At 43.6% G+C, this 23783-nt stretch overlaps 2 protein-coding genes across 6 annotated transcripts; both read left to right on the forward strand.

Annotated features, from left to right (window-relative positions):
• Positions 1-1641: 1641 nt before the first annotated feature.
• On the forward strand, positions 1642-11033 carry LOC134450939 (torsin-1A-interacting protein 2-like). Of its 3 annotated transcripts, XM_063200994.1 has the most exons (11): positions 1642-1769; positions 2497-2564; positions 3016-3069; positions 3461-3490; positions 4465-4956; positions 5103-5207; positions 6839-6928; positions 7939-8031; positions 8864-8977; positions 9125-9498; positions 10091-11033. In XM_063200994.1, exons 2-11 carry the CDS (start codon positions 2549-2551, stop codon positions 10478-10480), a joined length of 1758 nt encoding a protein of 585 aa, XP_063057064.1. In that variant the 5' UTR covers positions 1642-1769; positions 2497-2548; the 3' UTR covers positions 10481-11033. The 3 variants fall into 3 exon arrangements, with proteins under 3 accessions (XP_063057064.1, XP_063057065.1, XP_063057066.1); XM_063200995.1 differs by lacking the exon at positions 3461-3490; XM_063200996.1 differs by lacking the exons at positions 3016-3069; positions 3461-3490.
• An 812-nt stretch (positions 11034-11845) lies between these two features.
• Positions 11846-19622, forward strand: si:dkeyp-82a1.6 (torsin-1A-interacting protein 2). Of its 3 annotated transcripts, none has more exons than XM_063200999.1 (10): positions 11846-12378; positions 12938-13057; positions 13274-13450; positions 13592-13615; positions 13712-13870; positions 15570-15854; positions 16549-16635; positions 16746-16790; positions 17214-17650; positions 18313-19622. In XM_063200999.1, the coding sequence occupies exons 1-10, from the start codon at positions 12306-12308 to the stop codon at positions 18700-18702; spliced, it is 1797 nt and encodes a 598-aa protein (XP_063057069.1). In that variant the 5' UTR covers positions 11846-12305; the 3' UTR covers positions 18703-19622. The 3 variants fall into 3 exon arrangements, with proteins under 3 accessions (XP_063057069.1, XP_063057071.1, XP_063057070.1); XM_063201001.1 differs by having other exon boundaries at positions 12965-13057; XM_063201000.1 differs by lacking the exon at positions 13592-13615.
• The last annotated feature ends 4161 nt before the right edge of the window (positions 19623-23783 follow it).

The following is a 23783-nucleotide window of genomic DNA, read 5'->3' on the forward strand; positions in this document are numbered from 1 at the left end:
TCTGCCTTGGATTATGCTTGCATCGCCTATGGGTCAGCCGCAAAGTCGCACTTGCAGAAGCTCAATGTAGTGCAAGCACAGGCTCTACGGCTATGCTGTGGGGCCTTTAAGACATCGTCAGTCCCAGCGTTACAGGTGGAGGTTGGTGAAATGCCACTGCCACTGCGTCGTCTACAACTAAGCATGAATTACTGGGTTACATTACAGGGGCATACACATGATCATCCATCCAAAGGTGTGCTGAATAAGTGCTGGGAGCATGGCCGTAAGGATTTTAACAGTTTTGGATGGGTGGGAGACAAAGAGGCTGAGAGACTAGACTTGAATAAGCTATCATATTGTTCCACAGTAGCACTATCAGCCACTCCTCCTTGGTTTTTCCCAATGCCTAAAGTGGATCTGGATATAGCCAGACAATCTAAAAAGAGCAAAGAGTATGGTGGACTAAGCAATATGGTACAACATTACTTAAGCACTAGGTACTACGACAGGGTGCAGGTGTATACTGATGGTTCTAAGGATCCAGACACTGGAAGGACAGGAGCAGCAGTATATGTACCAGATGCTGACGCATCACTTAAACAGAGAACACCAGATAACTTGGCAATATATTCAGTTGAGCTTTTAGCTATTTTAATGGCACTCACATGGGCGGAGGACCTTAGACCAAATGAATATGTTTTATGCTCAGACTCTATGGCAGCCTTGGTTAGTATCATGAATTTTAAGTCTGCTTGCAGACCTGACCTGATTTGTGAAATATTCCAGTGCTTGTATAGACTGTCTCACAGGGGCATATGTTTTTGTTTTCTCTGGGTTCCAGCTCATACAGGAGTGGAAGGCAATGAAGTGGCTGACATACTGGCCAAAAACGCCCTTAAGATGGAGCTAGGCAACCTGGTGGTGCCCCTAAGCAGAGAGGAGGTAAAGAGCCTAATCAAGACTAAAGTTTGTAAACTGTGGCAAGAGCAGTGGGTAGCAAATACAAAGGGGAGGTTCCTGTTTAAGATCCAACCACAAGTCCCCACAAGAAGACCAGACAGCAGGGACAGAAGAGCTGACACAGTCACCACAAGGCTTAGAATAGGACACACGCAACTTAATCACTCCCTCAGCATAATAGGGAAACATGCCACTGGACAATGCCCTTTCTGCAACCACAGAGAGACAGTAGAACATGTGTTATTAGAATGCCCAGCATATAGTTGTGAAAGGGAAATACTGATGCAAAATGTAAGGCCAATAGGGATGACAAGGTTAACTCTGGAAGGCCTGCTGGCATTCTCCAATAGGCCATCTGCATGGGCCCCCCTTATGAGATTTTTGAAGTCAACCCAGTTATTTGACAGGATTTAAGTTATTTATTTTTGAGTGATCATTTATTTTTCTCTTTCCCTCCCTAATGGCTTCCCTTCCTTTTATGTATTTTTCTTTTCATTATTATTTGTTTGCTTTTTGTTTTATTTATTTCTGTTATCTAGCACCCCCGTTAGTGCGCACACTCCATCAATGCTCCGTACCTCTGACCTGAACAAGCCATGCAAAGAGTTGTACATAACTGCACCAGTTGGTGGCGGTAATGCTCCACGTCGGTAGCCAACCGCCAATAAACACCAAAGAAGAAGAAGAAGAAGAAGTCCATGCAGAGTGGTAATGGACAGTTGTGACTGTTTTAGTTTCGTTTTCTCAACCTTGAGTGTGTTTTTAACCTAATTCTCACCAGAAACTACTTCACCTGAACGGTCAACACGAGAAGCAATTTAACTCTGGTAAGTGCTTAACACAACACGGCATAAATAGCCTACAGTCAATTAATTTGTTGTGATGACAGTTAGCCTCTTATACATAATGCTAAGCGCATAACTTCATAAATTTTGCTGTGAACGGATACGGCAGTTTTGTGTTCAGGGGTTTCAACTGCTAAGGAGCCACTGGCTTTTATCAGTGTAATGATAACAAGTAAGCTTGTACATTTGTAACGAAGTGAACGTTGATTCGACATATGAAAGATGGGTGTTATTTGCAGTAGTAGCAGGCCAGGCGGATAAGTAAACAGCAGTCGGGAAGAATGAAATAAGCATTTCACGTGTCCTGCTGTGTGTCCTGCTCTGTGGTGTGCGTGCGCTCTTGTTGATTATGCATTATAAAGTATTAACAATTAATGCACAACGGAATGAAATAACACCAATGCACATATCTTTTGGAATTCTTAAGAATAACATGTTGTGCTTAGGTCGTCTGACCGTGTCTGAGGTTCACTGGTGTTGATGTCTCCATGTCTGTGTTATATAATATGCCATACTGTATCGTGGTGTTGGCTGTGGCAAGTTGTGATGGTGGTGGTTAATGCGAATTTCCCCTTGGGGACACTAAAAGCACAGCCAAAGGCAGATCTTTCATCTGTTGGGTTGTCAGAAACACAGTAATGCATTTTAACTATTGTACTTAGGAACTGGTCAAATGTGATCAGCCGTGCCTCTCTTATCTTATCTGCAGGTAACTGAAAGGTAACTCTTTGCTTTGACTGTCACCTTTGTACAGAGGAGGGATGGACTCTGATAACGGTTAGTGTTATTGCAACACATTATAAAATGTTCTCTTCAGTCTAACAGTACTTGCAACATGATGAGAATAGTTAATTGAAAGTGCTGCACCATACACTTGCAGAACAGTTGACTGAACAACTTTAAAATATGCATCTTATTATAAGGAATATGAACCGTGATGGGCAACCTGGATTCATTAGTTTACAATCCAATGACATAGGCTTACATTCCAAATGACCTGGCTTTACCTGTCCATTTCAACCAGGTGATCATTCAACAAGGTACCTAATCACTTGGTTGCATTGGACAGGTTGCCCATCACTGCATATGAGGATGTTGTGAAATCGCTAAGAGCAGCACAATTAAATGTAAATCTATTTGTTTTAAATCCTATCTATCTTGGCAAATGCATTTATGTTTTGTTTGTACCACTTTTTTTAATGGGAATTACCGTCACCTGATGAAAAAGCAAAAGCAGAGGTTTCACAAAACAACGAACAGTCATATGAAGCAAACAAAGAAGGTAGGGAATACAGCATCTGTTTTTCATTCTGTCTTTTAAATCATTCATTCTTTTGTTCCAAGTGAGATGGGCAGTCTTTCTTGACTTATGATCAGGGGTTTGATGCCATACTTAAAGGAACTCCATGAAGGTGAATGTAGGCGTTGGAGGTTAGGTCATCCACATTTTTCCTACTGCTACTTCTCTCACTTCCTTTCTCTGTTTTTAGTTCCTATGCATGCTATTGCCATCCATGATGCTCACTTGTATTCAGTATGGAGATGTTCATCACTGGCGAGTCGATGTTGGTCAGCGCTACAAACCCATGCGGTGTCATACATGCGCGAATAACTAACACTTAACTAACTCTAACTAACCCTTAACTCTCTTTCTCTCTTTCTCTGGTTATCAGATTCAAATGCAGCTGAAACAGATGAGACTGGTAATGACTGGCACAAACTCACTATAGATGCTAAAAAAGGTGATAATGAGCCTGACGCAGTACTTGAGGATAACTTGGCAAAAGTGGAGAGCACTGTTGAGGGAAATCTTTCAACAACACTATTTATTTACTCTATTTATTTTTTAAATTAAGTTACTTTGAACATTGTACTTCGAGCCCCTAAGCTTGAGTCACAGCCCTTCTAGTAGGACCTACAGGTATAGGACTTCAATGTGCACTATGCAGGATGGTGACACAAGCAGGTATTGCAACTATGCTGCGCATTAAAACTGTGTTTTTCCTATTGCCCAATTTGACCTTTTCATGAATATTTACCAAGTAATAAAATAATATTTACTAGTATGACCAAAGTACAGTACGTTTTGCAGCTAAAATGTCTATTTCTGGACGTTAAAAATTGCGGGCAATGGAGAAGATCCACATTTTCATGTATGAAAAGTGCAATTTTCCGAGTCATAATGAATATTCAGAATTTGATGGTCGTGATTAGTATTTGTGAAAAGGGTAACATTTGTGAATTGACAGCATGAATTCTGGAAAGGGGCTGCTAAAATATTACATAGTGCACCTTTAAGAAGTGATGTGTTTATAAGGTTGACTTATACAGAATGGAACACATATTTTGTGTAATTTTTAGAGGTACTTTCCAAAGAAGGTATCATGTATTAACAACTTGCCTGGTGGGTGCGTAGGTTCCAAAAAAAATTTTAGGACTAATCGAAGAGAACTTGCACACCTTTTATGCCAGTGCAAAAGTATAAACTTTTGACTTTTAATTATTTTGTATTTTTGAGAGATCACTAACACTAACCTCTCTCTCTCGCTCGCTCTCTCTCTCTCATTCTCACCATGTATTCATTCAACATGGAGAAGTTCATCACTGGCGGTGTTGGCCAGCACTACAAACTCATGCAGTGTCATACATGCACGAATAACACTTTACTCTCTCTCAGGAGGAGGAGCAGGAGAACAAGGGGAAGACCAGCAGGAGGATGTCAAGCAGGATGAAGTAAAGCAGCAGGATGAAGTAAAGCAGCAGGATGTAAAGCAGCAGCAGCAGCAGCAGCACGACAAGCAGGAACAGGAGCAGCAGCAGGGTTACAAGCAACAGGAGCAGCAGCAGCAGCAGCAGGAGCAGGCGCAGCAGCAGGCGCAGCAGCAGCAGGAGCAGCAGCAGGATGACAAGCAGCAGGAGCAGCAGCAGGAGCAGCAGCAGGATGACAAGCAGCAGGAGCAGCAGCAGGAGCAGCAGCAGGAGCAGGCGCAGCAGCAGCAGCAGCACGACAAGCAGGAGCAGCAGCAGGATGTCAAGCAGCAGGAGCAGCAGCAGAGTTACAAGCAACAGGAGCAGCAGCAGCAGCAGCAGCAGCAGCAGCAGCAGCAGCAGCAGCAGGATGACAAACAGCAGGAGGGTGACAACTCGACTGACTGTGTGAAAAGTTCGGGTACATCAGAAACAGTTTTGCACTTCTTAGTTTCTTCACAGCTTCTCTGTCTCTTCATAGCTATATGCTGTTTACTAATCCCATGGTATTGTGTGTACTGTAAGTAACAGTAAATGTGACAATAAGTAACACCTTTATTTCTCTAGGATCAACAATTAATGATTCAAATGGAGCAGAAGCCAATCAGACGGCTGATAGTAGAGTGGACAAACCAATAGCAGAAGAACTGCTAGTAAATATGTCAGCAACAGGTAAAAGTTTGTCCTCCTACCCGTACCCTTTCATCTCCACAACAATCTGACACTACACCACTTGCTAGTACAGTGGGAGGAGCCATTGATTTTTCTACCGTTTTCTTGATTGCATCATGATGGCTCCTTGCTAGTGTAACTGAGGTGCTCCTGCGCAGTACGCCATTCGGGGCTCGAACCCACCACCTCCTACTGTAGTCAACAACACTCCAGTGCGGATATGGGAGGCACAGCACGATACCGCTGAGCTAAAGGACCAGTCTGATGGCTCAGCACTACCGATGCTGTATGATGGTGTGTTCCAATACTCTTACTGTCCGCCCTTTCCGCACTGTGTTTGGGTACGCAGGGTGTTCCATTTCTAATCGCGACGGTAAAGTGTACTGTAAATTACCCGGATAACGCCCCCAAAACGGCCGTTTTTTTAAGTGTGGAGTTACTGTACACTTTTCGCACTCAACGGCCGCCATGTTTGTTACGTAGTTGAGTGTCAGATCTGTGAAACGGTTGAATCTCAAGTCAAGTCAAGTCAAGTAGGTTTTATTGTCAATTTCTTTACATGCACTGGTCATACAAAGAATTTGAAATTACATTTCTTGCTTTCCCATTAGACATAGACTAATCTAGGTAAGGACATAGACAGTATAGACATAGACAGTACTTATACATGGACTTAAGACAGTATGGACATAGACAGTGCTCATACAGACATTTAAAGTGCAAGACTGGACAACAGAAGACTTGTAGAGGACATACATTAAGAGGTATCTGTTGTGCTTTTGTGCTTTTCCTAAAAAAAGTCCTTTATAGCGTTCTGACATGGTAATAGTAGCATTTTGAAGAAAATAAATATTAAAAAAGGTCTGTCAAGTACACCAGCAGCAGTGTGTGTGTGTGTGTGTGTGTATGTGTGTGTGTGTGTGTGTGTGTGTGTGTATGTGTATGTGTGTGTATGTGTTTAGTGCAGGTAGAAGGTGCGGTGTGCGTCTTGTGTGTGTGTTCGTGTGTCTGTGTGTGTGTGTGTGTGTGTGTGTGTGTGTGTGTGTGTGTGTGTGTGTGTGTGTCAGTGTGTGTATGTTTGGGTTTAGTGCAGAAAGTGCAGTGTGCTTGTGTGCAATCTCTGTGATAACGGCATAGCTTTGATTCCAAAGACAATCGCCATGTGTATTAGAGCCAGGGGTAACTTTAAACCAACCGTCATTTCCGTTAAGTGTATCAGACAGAACGGGAATCGGAATGTACTCGCCTCGTGAATCGCGGAGGGTGGAAAGGGTACTTCACTGCACTCAAACAAGGTACACAGTACAGAGGGCGAATAATGGAACACACCATGAGTCTTCAGGAGGGAGGTTTACTAGCGTTCCACGCCACTTTCTGCTTGTTGGCCTCCATTACACTAGGTCCAGCTCGAAACACCTCGAAATGTTCGTGGTAGGCTCATTGTGTGTGTATGGGATGGGCAACAAAATAAGTGGCCCCTTCTGTACAACAACTTCTGTTTTGACATGCTGTAACATCTTGCTGTTACTATGCTCATGATATGCAATGCAACCAAACTGTGTCTGCATACTGTATATACGAACTACACTTTCCTATCTCTGGAATAGCAACACATCGATTGCCTGTTTCAGATGCAATTAAGCCAATTGAGACAGATGGAGGTGAGCAGCAAAAAAGACTTCTAGACACTGAAACGACAAAGACAGACCAACGGCAACCTGGTAAGGAAATCTATTTATTTATAATGTATATAATTACTGTGTATATATACTGTATAATTCTTGACTCGTAAAGCATAAAAGTTTAATTAAATGGTTTTGAAGGAAGATTGAGAACACCATGATTGCTCCTTGCAACGTCCTGAATGCTCATGAAAGTTGCATGATGTGTGCATATAATGGGCAAAAATAAGTGGCTCCTACTGCTGACATAGCCCGACAGGTCAGACCATTCATTTTGAATTACATAATAATCCACAATGGTCTGATTACCCTTCTATGGGAAGGGTTTTTCAGACGGCATTCAGACAACCAGCAGTGTTGCCAGATGTAAAACGTTGAACTATCGTATCAAATTCTCAAAATTACTGTTTCGGAGGGCTTTTGGGAGGAAATGATTATACATGAACCAAATGGTTGCCTTAAGTCAACTGAAGGAAAACTGAAATTATCATGTTTTTGATCGGACAGAGGACAAAATTATGGTACAAATTGTCATACATCTGGCAACACTGACAACTGGCCAATAAGCAAACGCACTTGGGAGCATAATAACATATGTCAACTGTCAGCGATTGGTCAGAGCTCATTTCAAACCAGAGCTGAGCTCACTTCTCCCGCCCAATACAAGTGCTCCAGGACACTGAGGATCCAGACTATCTACACTGTATGATTAATATATACTGTAAAATTTGGGGCCCCATTGGGTTCTGCCCCCCTGCATGGGTGAGGCATAAATGCAATTTTGCTGTGTGCAGTGTGTGCTGTGGAGTGCTGTGTTACAGTGACAATGGGAGTTTGAATTTCCCAGTTGGGCTTTCACTTTCACTAATTATTAACTCATAAAGCATAGAAGTTAAGTTATTTTTGAAGAAAAGGTCTGATATTTCCTTATACAGTTTCTCCTATCCTCTCACAAATAGTCATTGATATGTTTTATACCGTACATCTTCTTGCCGATATGTTCATTATCTTAAAATGGCTGTCTTCATTTCTTGAACCTACGGAAGTAGAAGAGGAAGCACCACCTGAAGAAGAGAGGCCCGGTTCAGTATCTCCCCCGACAGATCCAAAACCTTCTGCAGAGACACAATCCGCTCAACAGGGTAAGACTTTCTGTTGGCCACACTTAATAATTGAGTTTCCAGTGGCAAACACACCTTTGATTAGCATTTTATGTTTTTTACCTCCGCCAAGGAGATAATGTTTTCGGTCGCGTTGGTTTGTCTGTCTGTTTGTTTGTCTGTCTGTTTGTCTGTGTGTTTGTCAGCAGCATGACTCAAAAACTAATCAACATTTTTGGACGAAACTTTGTGGGTTTGTTGATAATGACCCAAGGAACAAGTGATTAAATTCTGGTGGTGATCCGGATCACGAACCGGAACCAGGACCTTTTTAAAGATTCTGTCAGCAGGATAACTCAAAAACTAATCAACTGATTTGGACGAAACTTTGTGGAGCTGTTAGTAATGACCCAAGGAACAAGTGATTAAATTCTGGTGGTGATCCGGATCACGAACCGGAACCAGGACTTTTCAAAAGATTCTTCACTATCTAGAATTGCGGGCACAGCACAAAAACAAGGCAGAAAGACTTAGGGTGTAACATGGTCAAATGTATCAAGCAGCTTCCTTGGCGGAGGTCTGCGCTCTCTGAGTGCTTCTAGTATTATAATTGTGGTGGTGAGCCGGATCACGATTCGGAACCAGGATTCCTTTAAAGATTCTTCACTATTGCTAGCCTAGACAACTAGAAATGGGTTAGGGAAATATACTAATATAGAATCGTTTTGCTCATAAAGCAAAAAAAAGTTTGTTGAATATTTTAAGAAACGTTTTCTCACGCACATTTCCTCCCTTTCACCCCTGTCCTCAACAACATGTACTGTACATCTCTTGGCAAACATGTGAATCTTAAAATGGCTGACGTCAATTTTAGAATCTGCTAAATCACAAGAGAAGCCCACGCCACAACGTCCAGCGAAACAAACAGAAAGAGGAGAGGAGAGCCCACATCCAGCATATACTCCAGACACACAACCAACTCAGCAGAGTAAGAATGTATATTTGCTACACTTTATATTATGGCTTGTTAATGGTAAACACACACTTGCCAATGCTTTGTTATTGTTTGAAATACAACTTTATCTATCTATCTATCATCCATCCATCTATCATCCATCCATCCATGCAACGCCAGTTGGCCTGATTATTGTGGCGGTGTTGGTCGCCGTGCTGGCCATGGTCCTGTTCCAGTATCTCCGCCAGAGCCCCGAGCCAGCGAGACCAACCCTGAACCGAACAGAGGTGCTGCAACAGGAGCTGCTGAAGGTGAAGCAGAGCTTTCATAACCAGAGGGGGGAGCTGTGGAGACGCAGCAGCATCCACCTCCAGCGCCACGTCAAGTCCGCCAAGCCCAACGAGCCGGTCAGCCTGATCCTGGCGGGAGGTCTCCGGGCGGAGAAGACGCTGGGATGCCTGGCGGCTCGGCTGGCGGAAGCCTTCTCCACAGCCTACAACGGGTCGGTGCAGCAGCTGTACGGCACACAGCTAGCCAATGTGGAGCATGACCAGGTGAGCCATTTAGTCCAGTTGCTGTTGTTTACACTTACCTTATTACCTCTGCCAAGGAGGTTATGTTTTCCGTTGCGTTGGTTTGTCTGTCTGTCTGTCTGTCTGTCTGTCTGTCTGTCAGCAGGATAAATAAAAAGGTTTTACATGGATTTTGATGAAATTTCGCGGAGTTGTTGGAAATGACAAAAGGAACAAGTGATTACATTTTGGTGGCGATCCGGATCACGATCTGGATCCAGGATTTTTTTCAAAGATTCTGCACCATTGCAGGATAGGGCTAATTTTGACATTACAGTATCTAACTCCACAAAAACAAGGTAGAAAGACTTGAAAAAAAAATAGGGTGTATTATAGTCAAATGTTCTTTCAAACAGCTTCCATGTCGGAGGTCTGCACTCTCTGAGTGCATTTCTAATTATTATGTGAAATTGTTATATTTCTCTTTCACTCTCTCTCTCTGCCTCCTTCTCTCTTGTACAGTAGTGATATGTTGATATCTTCTGTGTTTCCTTCTGAAATACTGTACTCTTCCTTTCAATAGTTTACTAACGTGCACCATCAATTCATGTCTCTCCATGCCTCTGTCCCTCAGGCGAAGCTCGTACTGGACACCAAGCTGAAGGAAGGATTTGAAGGTGACAAACCAGCTGCTGTCATCCACCGTCTGGAGGAGCTGCCTCCGAGCTCCAGCCTGATCTTCTACCGCTACTGCGACCACGAGAATGCGGCCTACAAGCATCCTCTCCTGGCCTTCACAGTCCTCCTGCCCCTGGACACGGTGGGGCCGGACGTCAGCTTGCCACAAGTGGAGGAGCTGGTGCACAGTCACATTCACCGGAAGTTTCTGACCCCCGATCAACCCGACACGTTTGACAAGATGGACGTGGACAAGCTGAGCGGGCTGTGGAGCCGCATCTCACACCTCATCCTGCCTGTTGACATGGAGGAACACATAGAGAAAAGAGGCTGTGAGCGGAACTGAGCAGGCATCTAAACAGGGTGGGGTGGGAGACGATGGACTGGCTTTTCCGAACTAAATCAGGGGTGCATTTCTCGAAACCATAGTTCCAACTAAGTTAGCTACTTTGTTGTTTTAAATCCACTTTCCCATGGACGACTCCCCAAGTTGCTAACTGGCTAACAACGACACTTTCGAGAAATGCACCCCAGTCGAAAAAGTATTTTTGGTGACATGGGCATGCCTGTTTACCTTCATGTTCATCCCGAAGATGTTAAATATCTTTAAACATCTTATGAAGATCTCTTAACTAATTTCGTTCCTCCTTTCTGTGTTGGCCTTCCATATTCGAGAAAAAAAAACAGAGAAGAGTGCTGCCTCTGTGACCTTACTTGCACTTTAGTACCACTATTAAGAGACATTCAGCACTTTGGATGTGGTTTAGGGTTTGTGTAAAATATGTATGAAGCGTTCGGGAGGAAAATTGAAATGTGTAGCCTAGGCCTAATAGTAGCTAATATACATTTGCTAACTTAAAAAGTGCCTTTTTAAATGAAATAAATTTGTAATTAAGTTAGATTTCTGTGGTTTCTTAAAGGGCCCAACTACCTTTTTAGATTTGTTTTTTTGTTTTGTTTTTGTGATATAGGCCTATGATTATGATTGGTCATTCTTCACCTGTCAGTTACGTTAAGTGAAAAGTGAAAGCCCAACTGGGAAACTCCCATTGTTGTTGTGACACAGCACTCCAAAACACACAAGGGTTCACTGCACACAATGAAATGCCTCACTCTTGCAAGATGGCAGCCCCCATGGGCGCCCCAAGGTAGCAATGCGGCGGGACGGTAGCCACCATGCTGAGGATACCTCAGTCATGGAGGAGGATGAGGGAGAGCACTGATTTATTACTTCCACCACCAACCTGACGGGTCGAGAGACAAACTGGCAACCTTTGGGCTACAAGTTTGACGCCCTTAAGCCCTACCGCTTACACATGACTGCCCCAGAGCCATCTAATAACAGAGTTGCGCAAACCGGGGACCAGGAAGTCGGTTGGTGATGTGATTCACGTAGATTAAAATGTTTCTTAACAGTAAACTTCTGTTCGTTGGAAACTAACACAGAACCATCACATACCAAACAAAGATTAATTACAAACAAATTACATTACCTTTGCCACATTTTCTGTGTTCTATACGGCCACCTCCTAGAACTAAGTAACTTCTAATAGAACTAAAGTCAATGGGGATTTCCATGTTAACGCTCCGTGAGGCTCCATGAGAGCCGCCATTGCTGTGGAAAGATTGGTCCATAGAGGTCTATGGGAGTGGCGTAACTCTGATATTAGATGGCTCTGGACTGCCCTACGTAAGCCTACCTATGGTTATGTACAGTAGGCATACACAACAGAAAATACTTTGAACTTAATATTCACTGCTTTTCGTACTTGTGAGAAGATATTTATGAAACATATTTGTAAACCAGCTTGGGCCAGTTCAATGATGAAAATATGTGATAATATTTTCATATTTTGTGAGAATTCAAAAGACATTGGCCTTATGTGAGTGAGGAAAATAAGAAATCTGATCTCATTATTATTAAGGCCTGCTGGTTTACTCGTTAAAAACGTATCTATTGGAAATTCTGCTATATTAATGTGTTGGCACTGACTTTTATTGTTGCTATTATTTTGTCCCTATATCACTTCCGGGAGATAACGGCGGCGGTACTCAGGAAAATGGTCCGTGGAGAAACAAACAGCCGTAGCGAAAGCAGCTAACGTCAATGGGGTCTGAAAACTTTTATTCGCCAATGTAGCCACTATTGTTTTGCTTCAAAGTGGAAGAAAATGGCTTCTGGCGATGATCAATCGGGAACTGCTGATCCACCGAACAGGAGACTCACAAGACAGTCGGCAAAAGGTGAGGGTCGACTGGATTTGGCTTATAGATATTGGATCTTCCACGGCTATATCAAAACGTTTGCTATCGTCAGGTTGATCACACACTTTACATTGAGCGGGACATTTATGACATGTGATTTTAAACAAATGTAGCGCATAACGGTAATTAGTTGTTCACCGTCTTCCCCCTAACTATAAAGCAATGCATATTCATATCAAACTTAAGATGAGCTGAGTTCAGAATATTGTAAAATATCTCTAGATGTAGACATTTCCCTATGCAAACGGAAGTAGTGTGTGAAGTCTCTCAGGCAAGTTTCATTCTCAGTTCTAGCACATCTGTCATTTCAGCAACTGGCACAACCATCGATCCATGTGGTGGTTGTGTGGAATCGCTCATGTATGTTATTTCGCGTAAATGTACTCAACAGCTATAAGCAGCACTTTTCAGCCTCTATAGGCGCGTGTTTGGAATCGTCAGTTTAGTTTCACTTTCCTTATTGTTGGAGAAAGTGGTAGAGTTGGCTGACTTTAGCAAACGGTTACATTAGTTGCGTTGTTGTTTGTTATTTCTAAAGATTTCCCCCCTCTCCTGACACCACGAGATCCGTTGAAGAGAACACGGAAAGATGCCGATCATCCAACTACTATCAATGGGTCCGATGCAAAAGAAAGACGTCCTAGCACCGATTCCGACGGTAGGAACTTCTAGTCTGTATCGTTGGTAGGAATGTTCTCTTTGTAAACACATGGGCGCAGCTTTAGTCATTATCTAAAATTACAGTTTCAAGTGGTCATCTGTTTTATGAAGTGCGTGCCTACATTACTACACGAAATGTGTCAGGATGTGTTAACCAGAGAGTTATGTTGGACGGCTGTGTTGTTAACTCTCTTGGGATGCCAAATCCAAACAGAGCCACCCAAGAAAAGGCGTAGCATGCAGTCAGGGGAAGAAGAGGGAGAAGCTACATCGGGGAGCGAGGTTGACATGGAGTCGGATGCTGATGGCGGAGATGGTTCGGAGTCTGATGAAGACGGAGAGATGAGCTCAGGAGGACAGAAGAAAGTTTCACCACGCAAACTCATCAAAAGTAGGACACTTCACATTTTATTAAAGTCAAAGTCATTCAAACATATGGAAATGGATGTGTTGCTCTTTGAAATACCAGACATGCAGCTGTCCTTGGTTTTCAATCAATTTCCATGAAATGTCGACATGTGTTATGTTTTAGGTCTTGCGCAGACTCATGGTTCAGGTAGGCTTCAATATGTGTTCAAGTGGATTTGCATGCCTGCCCGCCCTGTGTAAACCCAATGGCAGAAGCTTATTTTGCCCCTTGCCCCTCGCACAGGATCATCAGTCCGTCTGGAGCCCCTGAAGGGTATGCCTCTACACGCCTCCAGCGTGCTAGTGTCGGACCTCGTGGAGCCTGAACTGAGGCATCGCACAGCTATTCGCCAAGGTCCAGCAAGTGCAGGAATGGATGGCGAGGCACTGAAACACAGTACAGGTGTGTAAGCCTATTTCTTTTTATCCTCTCCTCCTCTCTCATTCAGACAGAGCTTTTGTCTTCTTATTCCTAAGTACTGTAGCTTCCTAACTTGATTCATTATTGACTTTCGAATCTCTTCGAGACGAGGGGTGCATTCTAATATGCACACTCCCGTCCTCCACTTGTGCTTGTAGCCTCGCCCCGCCTCCGTGGAGAAAACAATTACGTTTCCCAGCAGTCAGACTAGCCACAACAACTTTTGGGGGACTATTCTTCAATCACCATCCAGTTTGCAAATGAGAAAATGACGTTACAATTGAGCTTTTGTGAGATATTGAAATACAATGCTGTTGTCAGTGATGTCATCACAACATATTACTTCCTGGTACGAGGCCACAAGCACAAGTGGAGGATGCAAGTCTGCATATTGGAATGGACCCTTGGCCTGACCAAAAGCATAACAATTAACATTTCCCAAATGGCATAGTTGACCCACCTCCCTTGTTTGCTACTATTTTTTTTTTTATTTTTTTTTATTTTTTTTTGCTTCCCGACAAAGTGGGAGGAGTTCCAGATTTTTCTGGAGCTCAGAAACGATATTTGTATTGCTCCTGGCCTGACTAGATGTTGCGTCACTAGGAGGGCATGGCCTGGCTAGTAGCTTCCTTGAGGTATTACAAAGATGTAAGTGAAGTGACTTGCCAAGAACTGAATTTTGCCGTCCCCTAAACCCACGTCAAATAATTGTTTATTAGAGTAAGATACCCCAATACATTTGGTGACGGTTTGTATAAGATGGGCGCTACATTGCAAAGGAAACTCCATTTATTGTGAACCTTAAGTCTCCAAAGGTCTCCTAACTGAAGGTCTTCTAAAGGGGCATTCACCTGACATCACACAAATCCAGGAAACACCATGGCCATCCATGGGCAAATGAAGCTTCGTTGAAGCTCTGAACCATTTAGGCACATTGTTTCAAAAATTGGGTTAGTACTTGAAGCTTCAGTAACAGTGCCCTCTCCTGGTGAAAAGCCATGTTTGCAAATGGGCTCAATTCGATAAAATGAGATGATGCTCTCATCATCTGCGACATTACCCCCACTACTGAAGAGGCAGTTGAGGTAGACGACATTACAAAGTCATATAACAATGCCACAAGACATCTATTTATTTATTATTAGGCTACTATTGTTTTTTTGGGCGATCAGAATAAAGCATTGCAGAACATTGTCTTCTCCTTGTTGAATTCATAAATTAGATGATGTTGTCTACCTGTCTATAAAGTGGGACGTATAATGACAGTCAATCATGAAATGAAATCTCTCTTCTCTCCACTGCAACCTGGCAGACAGCTCGCAACGGGCCAAACGCATGAATGCGCCTGCTAGTTCGTGTGGCAGCGCGAAACACTGCAGCTACTTTCGGAAAACTGAAACAGTTTACTGTTTCATACGTAATAGATCACGTGGTTTTTCCCGCACTGAAGCAAATTTCGGAACAGTGGTTTTATGGTTTTCGCTGTTGATGGTTTGAAACACGTTCCGGTGCGCTGTGCCAGACTGCCATCACTAATATATCTTAACCTGATAGACAAGTCTTTGCCCACGTCTTTGTCCATGTGTACAGTATCTGTGTTTGGTCTGTGTGCATAAAAAAAGAGGCGCTGGTGGTGTTTCATCCGAAAATTGAAAGGAAATTTCTGGTTCCTGTATTTCAGAGTCTTCAAAGAGAGGTTCTGGTACCTCACTGCACGTCCCCATCGGTGTCCAGAACTACGCCAGCACTGAGACCTACAGCAGGAGTCGGCATGGCGTCCCAGCGACCAGACCTACGGAGGCTCAGAGGCAGAAGCGTGTCAAGGGGCAGGGAGGCGTCTCCACAGCCAAGCCGCCGGATCACCAAACGATACAAAGCACCATGCAACAGTACCAACAGAGGATGAGGGAGGGCCTCCCACCCCGGGACAGCCGGCAGTCCCACGGTACACACCCTGTTGTCCAAGGTACGCACGCACCTTGCCCTTTTAATTGGTGGATGGATCGAATGTTTGATTTATTTGATTGATTCCAAGCTAGTCAAGTAAGGTAGAGGTGAACACACCCAGAACGTAGGTGGAAGACAAAAGGGTCAGACAATCATGAAAACAAATGTTTTTGCTCCCGTTTTGCTTAAAAGAAAAAGAAAAAAAAAATATGAGCAAGTGTGTGGACATACAACTTCGTTTTCATGATTGATCCCAAGCTGGAAGATATAGAATATAGAAATAATAAAGAGTAACACCAAGAGTACAAATAACATCTTCACATGAGTTTTTAAATCAAATTGCTCAAGGTTTTAACCAACAAACGTCTTTGTCAGGTGCACCTTATGAAGCATTTTGCAACTTGAATGATCAATTAAATCACAGTGAGAGAGCTATGTGTAGATATTACTTTTTTCAGACACCTTACTTAAATCTGCCCCTCAAGATCATTATTCTTTGAATGTGTGCGCAATATACGTGCACATCAGACTAAAAAGGGCATATTAACCTAGACAAGTAAGCAATGCCCAGTATGAAATGCAGAAATTGCGTACTAAAAGTCTCTGGAGTGAAGCCGTGAATTTTCCATGTGGTTATGATAAGTTCTGTGACGTCTATGGGAAGTCTGCTGTCTGACTTTTTTTGTGACTTGTGCTTGTGCTCTTTTGTGTAGACTTGTCCAAAAGCCGACGGACGGGAGGTATTCCAGTCCAGAACCAAAACAATGTCTCCGTTAAAAAAGATCCTCCCAGAAAAACAGGTATAAGCAGCTGTCTAATTTTGCTCCATCAGTAACTTGGTTCTCATAGATTTTACGTTCCTCCAGAGGTCCATTCAGCAAATTGTCAATAATGTGTGTTTGTTCAAAAGGCAAAAGAGAAGCACAGAATGCCAAGACCAACATTCCATCTTCAGGTAATCTGTCTGTTGTCCCGCTGTGGCTCAATGGCAAAAAAATACCCCAAAAGTATACAGTAAATGCATTATGCAACATAACTTACATACGTCTAACATCTTCCCTTTAGTATAATCTTAAGTGTTACCTGTGACTGGAGGTGTACACAAGTCTCATCTAAACCTGCAAATTATCACTATATTAAGGACAATTTATTAAACCTAATTGATGTAGTCAAAATGTATCGTTAGGAGCCTTCTGGGTCAAAACAAGCTGGACTTTTTAAAAGTAAGATAAGATGATGAAAAGATTTTTTTGTGATAGAAATATCTCCGATTTTGAGTAGGCCCACTAAGCAAAGCACTATACAAAACAGATCTATCATTGTTATTATAGTTTAAGTGCAAAATGCTGATAGAAGTTTTCACTCTTCATCTGCATAGGTGGAGGTGCAGCGAGTGGTTTGTACACCCTCATCCTGTGGCTCTTCCTGCTCTGTTCCCTGCTGGCCGTGGGCGTGCTGGCCTACCAGAGGATGCCCTGGTCCTCCCTCTACCAGCGCCTCCGCCACCGCTCAACCCCCTCATCGCCCGTACAGGAAGCCACCGTCAGTACCTTCTCCGGCCACATGAGGGCGCTGCAGCAGCACTTCCCCAGCCAGAGGGAGGAGCTGTGGCGGCGCACCCAAATACACCTGCAGCGCCACCTGGGGGCAGCCCAGCCCAGCGAGCCGGTCAGCTTCATCTTGGCTGGGGGCCGGGGGGCCGAGGCGACGCTGGGGTGCCTAGCCAGACGCCTGGCCTCCGCCTTCTCCACCGCCCTGAACGGGTCCGCGCTGGAGCTGGACGGCAGCCGCATGGCCGGCATGGACAGCGATCAGGTGGGCAGGGGACTGCATGCACTTTGTGTATTTAATGCAGGACTATTGAGGCTCAACAGAGTTAGCTTACAAGAATAAAATAAAATCATCAGGTTTTTCTCTTATTTAAAAAAAAAAACAAAAAACGTTTGTTTCAGAAGTTACAGGTTCAGAACTTTCTTCTACTATCAGGCTTGTTTTAATGCCAAGACCAACCTCCCTTGTCACCTGCTCTGTATTTTCCCACCCCCGTCACCTATTCTGGGGTGCGTTTCTCGACAGTGTTGTTGCTAACCAAGTTAACAACTTACTTGTTTGCAATGCAATTTCCCATTGGCAAGCTACTTAGTTGCTAACTGGTTAGCAATGATGCTTTCTAGAAACGGGTTCTTGTATTGTCAATTTTGAGTTGTTTATGACTGATTGATTACAAAATGTTGATGCATCCATATATTCTCATTCATTCAGTCACCCATCCATATCATTTCAATGTCATTGCATTCTACTTTTAAATTCTTAACTAATGTCGATCATGTATTCATTCTTCCATGCACCATTCCGTAGTAGTAACCTGCTGACTACTGGTGTTGATATCTTCAGTGTATCCCAAATGCTGCACTTCTTTGATTGTTTATTTACTAATGTGCATCAGGAATTCATGTGTCCATGCCTGTGTCTCTCAGGTGAAACTCGAGCTGGACACCAAGCTGAAGGAAGCGTTTGAGGGGGACAAGCCAGCTGCTGTCATCCACCGTCTGGAGGAGCTGCCTCCGAGCTCCAGCCTGATCTTCTACCGCTACTGCGACCACGAGAACGCGGCCTACAAGCATCCTCTCCTGGCCTTCACAGTCCTCCTGCCCCTGGACACGGTGGGGCCGGACGTCAGCTTGCCACAGGTCGAGGAGCTGGTTCACGGCCATATTCACCAGAAGTTTCTGATCCCCGATCAGCGCGACACGTTTGACAAGATGGATGTGGACAAGCTGAGCGGGCTGTGGAGCCGCATATCGCATCTCATCCTGCCTGTTGAGGCGGAGGAACATGTGGAGAAAGGGGGCTGCGAGAGAGACTGAGATGGGAGAGCCAGGGTGTAATAGTGAGCGAAGAGTAATAGAGGCATTGTCCAAATGTGGTCCAAAGACTAGGAGACGCGTCGATGGCATCCTGTTAGAGCATCAGAATTTACGGTGTGTGTGTGTGTGTGTGTGTGTGTGTGTGTGTGTGTTAATATTCACATGTCTTAACATGCACGCATGTGTGTACCTGCACATGCGCTTGTGTGTGTGTGAGCGAGAGAGTGAGTGAGAGTTGGGCGTATGTGCACATGGTTTTGAGTGTGCGATGGTGAGTTTTAGGATGGTTTTATTTGGATGACTTGAATCTGATTACCGGACATACAGTAGGTTGTTTCGAGGTCCCAGTGCTCAAGGATGCACTGTGCTTTGGCCAACCCAAATCAGGTTTGTACAATGCTGTACGTTAAGAACATGGACTGAAGCAAATGGCCGTGGGGTGGACACTCCCCACCCCCCCACCCCGACAACAGACCTCCATATGGCCGGAGAGGGGGGTCGGGGTGTTCAACTCTCCGCTCTCCTACGGTGGCCCGAGGTGCCCAATGGAGGCAATTTGGAAGGAAATAATTTCCGAAAAGACAGTGAAAACAGACCTTGTGTTTGTTTCTTTGTTCGTTTTTTTTTTTTTATTATTGGACTCAAATGTTTCTATTATATAAAAAATGCTCGTGAAACGTGTTGAAAAACAATATATTTTCTAGTGTGTACATAGTTTGTGTATATATTTCTCGTACATCATTTGATTATTTGATTAATTAGTGAATTGGTTGATTGTTTACAGTAGTAGCCATGTTGTTAAAGGAAAACTTCAGCCAATTTCAACATGCAGTAGTAATGCTCACACTACCCTGGACTTGTCAGTACATGAGATGTTTTTAATTTTATTTTTCTTCAGCCTTTTCCGAGATCCTGGTCATTGTAATTGTTACATTTCAAAAAAATATCTTGATTTATTCCCAAAAACATCCAAAAGGTTATGCAGCATCAGCAGACAACTAGCAAACAGCGATAGCTTTTGGGAAAATATTTGGAGTAGGCCTATGTTAGAAAATGTTTTCGATGTAAACAAAATCTGCCCCCGTTAGAATAGCTCAGATCTCGCAAAGGGCTGAGCCGAAAAATGCAGCATCACCGGGTACTGATAAGTCAAGGGTAGCGTGAGCAATACAACAGCATATTGAAATTGTCAGATGTGGTCCTTTTAAGGCTGTGTTGTGTTCATAAGCCTGCATACATTCAAATGGATCTTTCCTCCCGACTGCACTGAGTTCTTCATCCTGTGTCAGAATGTCAAAAAATACATTTTCGGTTTGTTTCTTGACTTTCGGTTGACTTTTAATGCTGTTGAGTTGGGTTTTTTTCTTGTTAATTAAAAATCTATATTGTATGTTTGTAACCGGTCTCTTGGACAATATGTTAGCAACATAGACTGATGTCATGGTTGCTTTCTGTCTTTTATCGCAAGTCAAGTTGATTTGTATTGTGCATTTCAGGCACAAGTGCAATTGGATGTGCTTCACATAAATTACAAAAAAAGGACGGTAGAAGTTAATAACTGAGGACATTATTTATGAATGCATTATTTATTAATGTAATTATTAGCTAATACACTCTTAGAGTCAGAGGGGTCAGAGCCATGGTGCATACCTACATGCTGTATCAAATTTCAAAATGGTACATTCATGCGTGGGCACAAGTTTATTTTGAACACCCACCAATCAAGCCACAAATTCCATTACACTCAGCTGACACTTTTTTGTCCAAAAAAGCAATGGAGCAGTATGGGGTTAGGTGACGTCGGTGTCTTTCTCAAGGGCACCTCAGCCATGGAGTGTGGTGGAGTGTTATGGGTGGGATTCGAACCTGCAACTAAAGCCCATCTCTTTAACCACTAAGCTACGGCGGCCCACAAATGAATATACGAAATGGTTGAGGATAGGACAGTAGATATTATGACAGGAAGAGTGGGATGGTGCAGGGCTGAGAAATCAAATCGGGTCCCCATGGCCATTGCAAGACCACTTGTGGTTAGGTGCCTTATTGCGCTGCATCACAGCACCAGCCTCGCGAGCCATCCTACGTACTTCCGTCAAAGGATTGGCCCCAAACGGTAGTCTGGCTTTGCTTTTTTATGGAGTGTCTGGAGCGGTAGGATTTTGATGCGCAACGCCCCCCCAGAAAACGGCGAATAAGCGAATCGAGCAGTCTTGCAGAAAATCAACTGTATGTTTCGTTAGCCTGGGAGTACCCATGCTGCCTTGGACATTCTTTTCCATTATCCAACCTTTTTTTTTCTTTTTTTGGGGGGGGGGGCTGTCTTTGTTTTACTTTTGCATTTAGGATAGGACAGTGAAGGTGGTGACAGGAAATGAGTGGGAAGAGAGAGACGGGGAAGGACCGGCAAAGGACCCGGGCCGGGAATCAAACCCGGGTCAGCCGCATGGTAGACGAGTGACCTAGCCTACTGTTTGCGCCAGGCGCCACTGCAGCCCCAATTTCCAGTTCACAACTAGGTGACAAAACATGCACCTACGTGCCAGCCAACCTTTCAAATGGAAGTACAAATGTTGGTATAGCATAGTTATTATAGGCTACATTGTGTTTCCTGGTTCTCCAAGCAGGTCAGCCCTTTCGATGCAGTGCAGGTTAATCACGGTTAAACAATTTAAATCACAAGGAGTGGAGCACACAATGAGATAGACTGTGATTGATTTACTAGCTGCAGAGTTAATGTGCAACAGAGAGGAGAAAGCGGAAAGTCCTTACTTCTGCATGGCACTCATTTTCTGGTGCAGTTTCCTTGTCAGAATACAGTGTGTGTTTCTTGTCATTGCATAGATACTGTGTGCACAACTGAAGATTAATTGCTTGTGACGTTTAGCCAATCTGCGCACTGCTATTTCTGTTTGTGATACTCACGTAGCCCTTTCATCCAGATGGGACCGCTTGCGATCCCATTCACTTATTTCTGAAAAAAATTAACTACAGTAGGCATAAAAACAATATGGCAATGATGGCATTACCAAGACTCTCAAGTAACAGATAAAGACCAAAGTCCATACCATTTTGGTGACAATATGGTTATAACAGACTCTGCATGAAAGGATTAACACTCAAAAGTAAGATGCTGAAATGTGAAAAGCAGAGATGGGACAAACGTCACTAATTTGCAAGTCACAAGTAGGCCTAAGTCTCAAGTCCGAGTCAAGTCAACAAGTTCAGACACATTTGACCAAGTCGTGCCTAAGCCAAGTCAAGTCCAAGTCTAATTTTTTCCCAAGTCCTTAACAAGTCACCTTGTATTTTATGCAAAATTACTTTTGCTAATAAATACTTCACCTCTCACAATGCTGTGCCTGTTCCCCTTTGCCAGTCGTTAAGGGTATCATGTAATTTTTCATACACATGCAAAAAAATGTATATATTTAGGCTCACTATTGCAAGTCATTGCAAGCTAAAACTGTAACGTCAAGTCAAGTCTTGAGTCAATGGCGTCAAGTCAAGTCATCTGTGACTAAAGTCTGACTCAAGTCTAACTCACAAGTCTCAAGTCCACATCTCTGGTGAAAAGTGTTGTGTAGACATTGATCACTTCCTTGTTCCTCATGCTCATCAGTGCACCACCTTCAACTGATGATTGCTGCCAGGGAGATAGCTAGCAGCTTGGCAAACACGGTCATAGGCTAAGGCAGTGTTTCCTAACCTTTTCTGTCTGGTATACCTCCTTAGCTTTTTTGTTGTACCATGAATACCCCCTCCTGTTCTATATAACTAGAGATGATCTGAACACACGCGCATGATGATCTGTTAGAGATTATCTGCACTCACGCACAATGGGAATCATGATGTATAAGAATAGGCAGAGGGCGATGTACATGCATGAGTATGCCAATGCCAGGACATCAGACCTCTTTGTCCAACGAAGTCACTCTGCAGCTGGAGGAGGGAGATGAAGTTTAGATGAAAATCAAGAAATGCTTCAGGCTTTTTGGCGATCCTAACAGTTACAGCATCTTCAGTGGCTTCCTGCTCTTTACTGTGTAAATGAGTCGACCACACCCAGGGCTTGACTGGGGAAGAAATAGGGCCCGGGCACGCATGGCTTAAAGGGGCCCCTAATAATTAGCGGCGCAAAACATAGGGCCTGGGCGCTTATGGCTTAAAGGGGCCCCTCATAACTAGCGGCGCAGAACATAGGTGCCGGGCACTGTTGGCTTAAAGGGCCCCCTCATAATAGCGGCGCAGAATTGTCTCACCGGTGAGCCACACATCCTCCTGATTTCTGAAAATAGGGGCCCAGGAGTGTGTGGGGCCCACCGGGAAATGCCCGCTGTGCCAGATGACCAGTCCAGCCCTGAACACACCTCTGTGTTGTACAAGCAATGACAGCAATTATGGAAACACTGTAAATGTATTAAAAGTGCGAGAGAATAGACTCTATCTATCCCTCTACACATGCATTCTTTATGAATATGCACATGCAACATGCTCTTAAGTTTTTTTTCTTAGAGACTGGCCCAAAATTTTGAAGGGGCTGCACAAAAATTCATGGGCCTTTTGTTTTGTACCAGTCCAGCACTGTGTTTATGTCTTTATGTGTCTATTATGTCTTTATTATGTCTTAATGTGTCTGTCTTTATGTAGTGTATGTGCATACTGTTTGTATATGCAATTATTTTCATTAAACATCATATAAAGGCAGCAATCAAGTCCACATACTGTCTGTTTTAAGCTTTGTAATACTCGCTTCATTTTCTAAAAATTCAAAATACAAATCCACCTCCACCGTCACAGACTCCATTGCACACCTCTTCATCAAAACAAAGCAAGCCCATTGATTCTATTTCTGTATAGGGAAAGCGTGAAAATACTCTGAAAGGCCTGTTGATGTCTGACGTGTTTTATGATGGCTGCGAGTTTCTCTGGAAGGAGATTCTGATATGAAAGGGTCAGGGTATGTTCTCTCTGTGTCTGCGTTATTTGGGTCATTGCAAAGTCCACACGCTCTTGTGTAGATTTATGAGTCTAGGGCAGTTCCCTGGAAGTGTTGTTGTGGCTCCTGGGGAAACACATGGCTA

Source organism: Engraulis encrasicolus, chromosome 6 (genome assembly GCF_034702125.1).
Source record: "Engraulis encrasicolus isolate BLACKSEA-1 chromosome 6, IST_EnEncr_1.0, whole genome shotgun sequence".
NCBI classification, from domain to species: Eukaryota; Metazoa; Chordata; class Actinopteri; order Clupeiformes; family Engraulidae; genus Engraulis; species Engraulis encrasicolus.

Excerpts from the sequence above, each read along its gene's own strand:
- si:dkeyp-82a1.6 (XM_063200999.1), top strand. The coding sequence starts at position 12,306 with ATGGCTTCTGGCGATGATCAATCGGGAACTGCTGATCCACCGAACAGG. Across the intron at positions 16,791-17,213 it reads GACCAACATTCCATCTTCAG|GTGGAGGTGCAGCGAGTGGT; the intron begins GTAATCTGTCTG and ends TCATCTGCATAG. Across the intron at positions 17,651-18,312 it reads CCGGCATGGACAGCGATCAG|GTGAAACTCGAGCTGGACAC; the intron begins GTGGGCAGGGGA and ends TGTGTCTCTCAG.
- LOC134450939 (XM_063200994.1), top strand. Across the intron at positions 5,208-6,838 it reads AGTAAATATGTCAGCAACAG|ATGCAATTAAGCCAATTGAG; the intron begins GTAAAAGTTTGT and ends TGCCTGTTTCAG. Across the intron at positions 8,032-8,863 it reads GACACAATCCGCTCAACAGG|AATCTGCTAAATCACAAGAG; the intron begins GTAAGACTTTCT and ends CGTCAATTTTAG.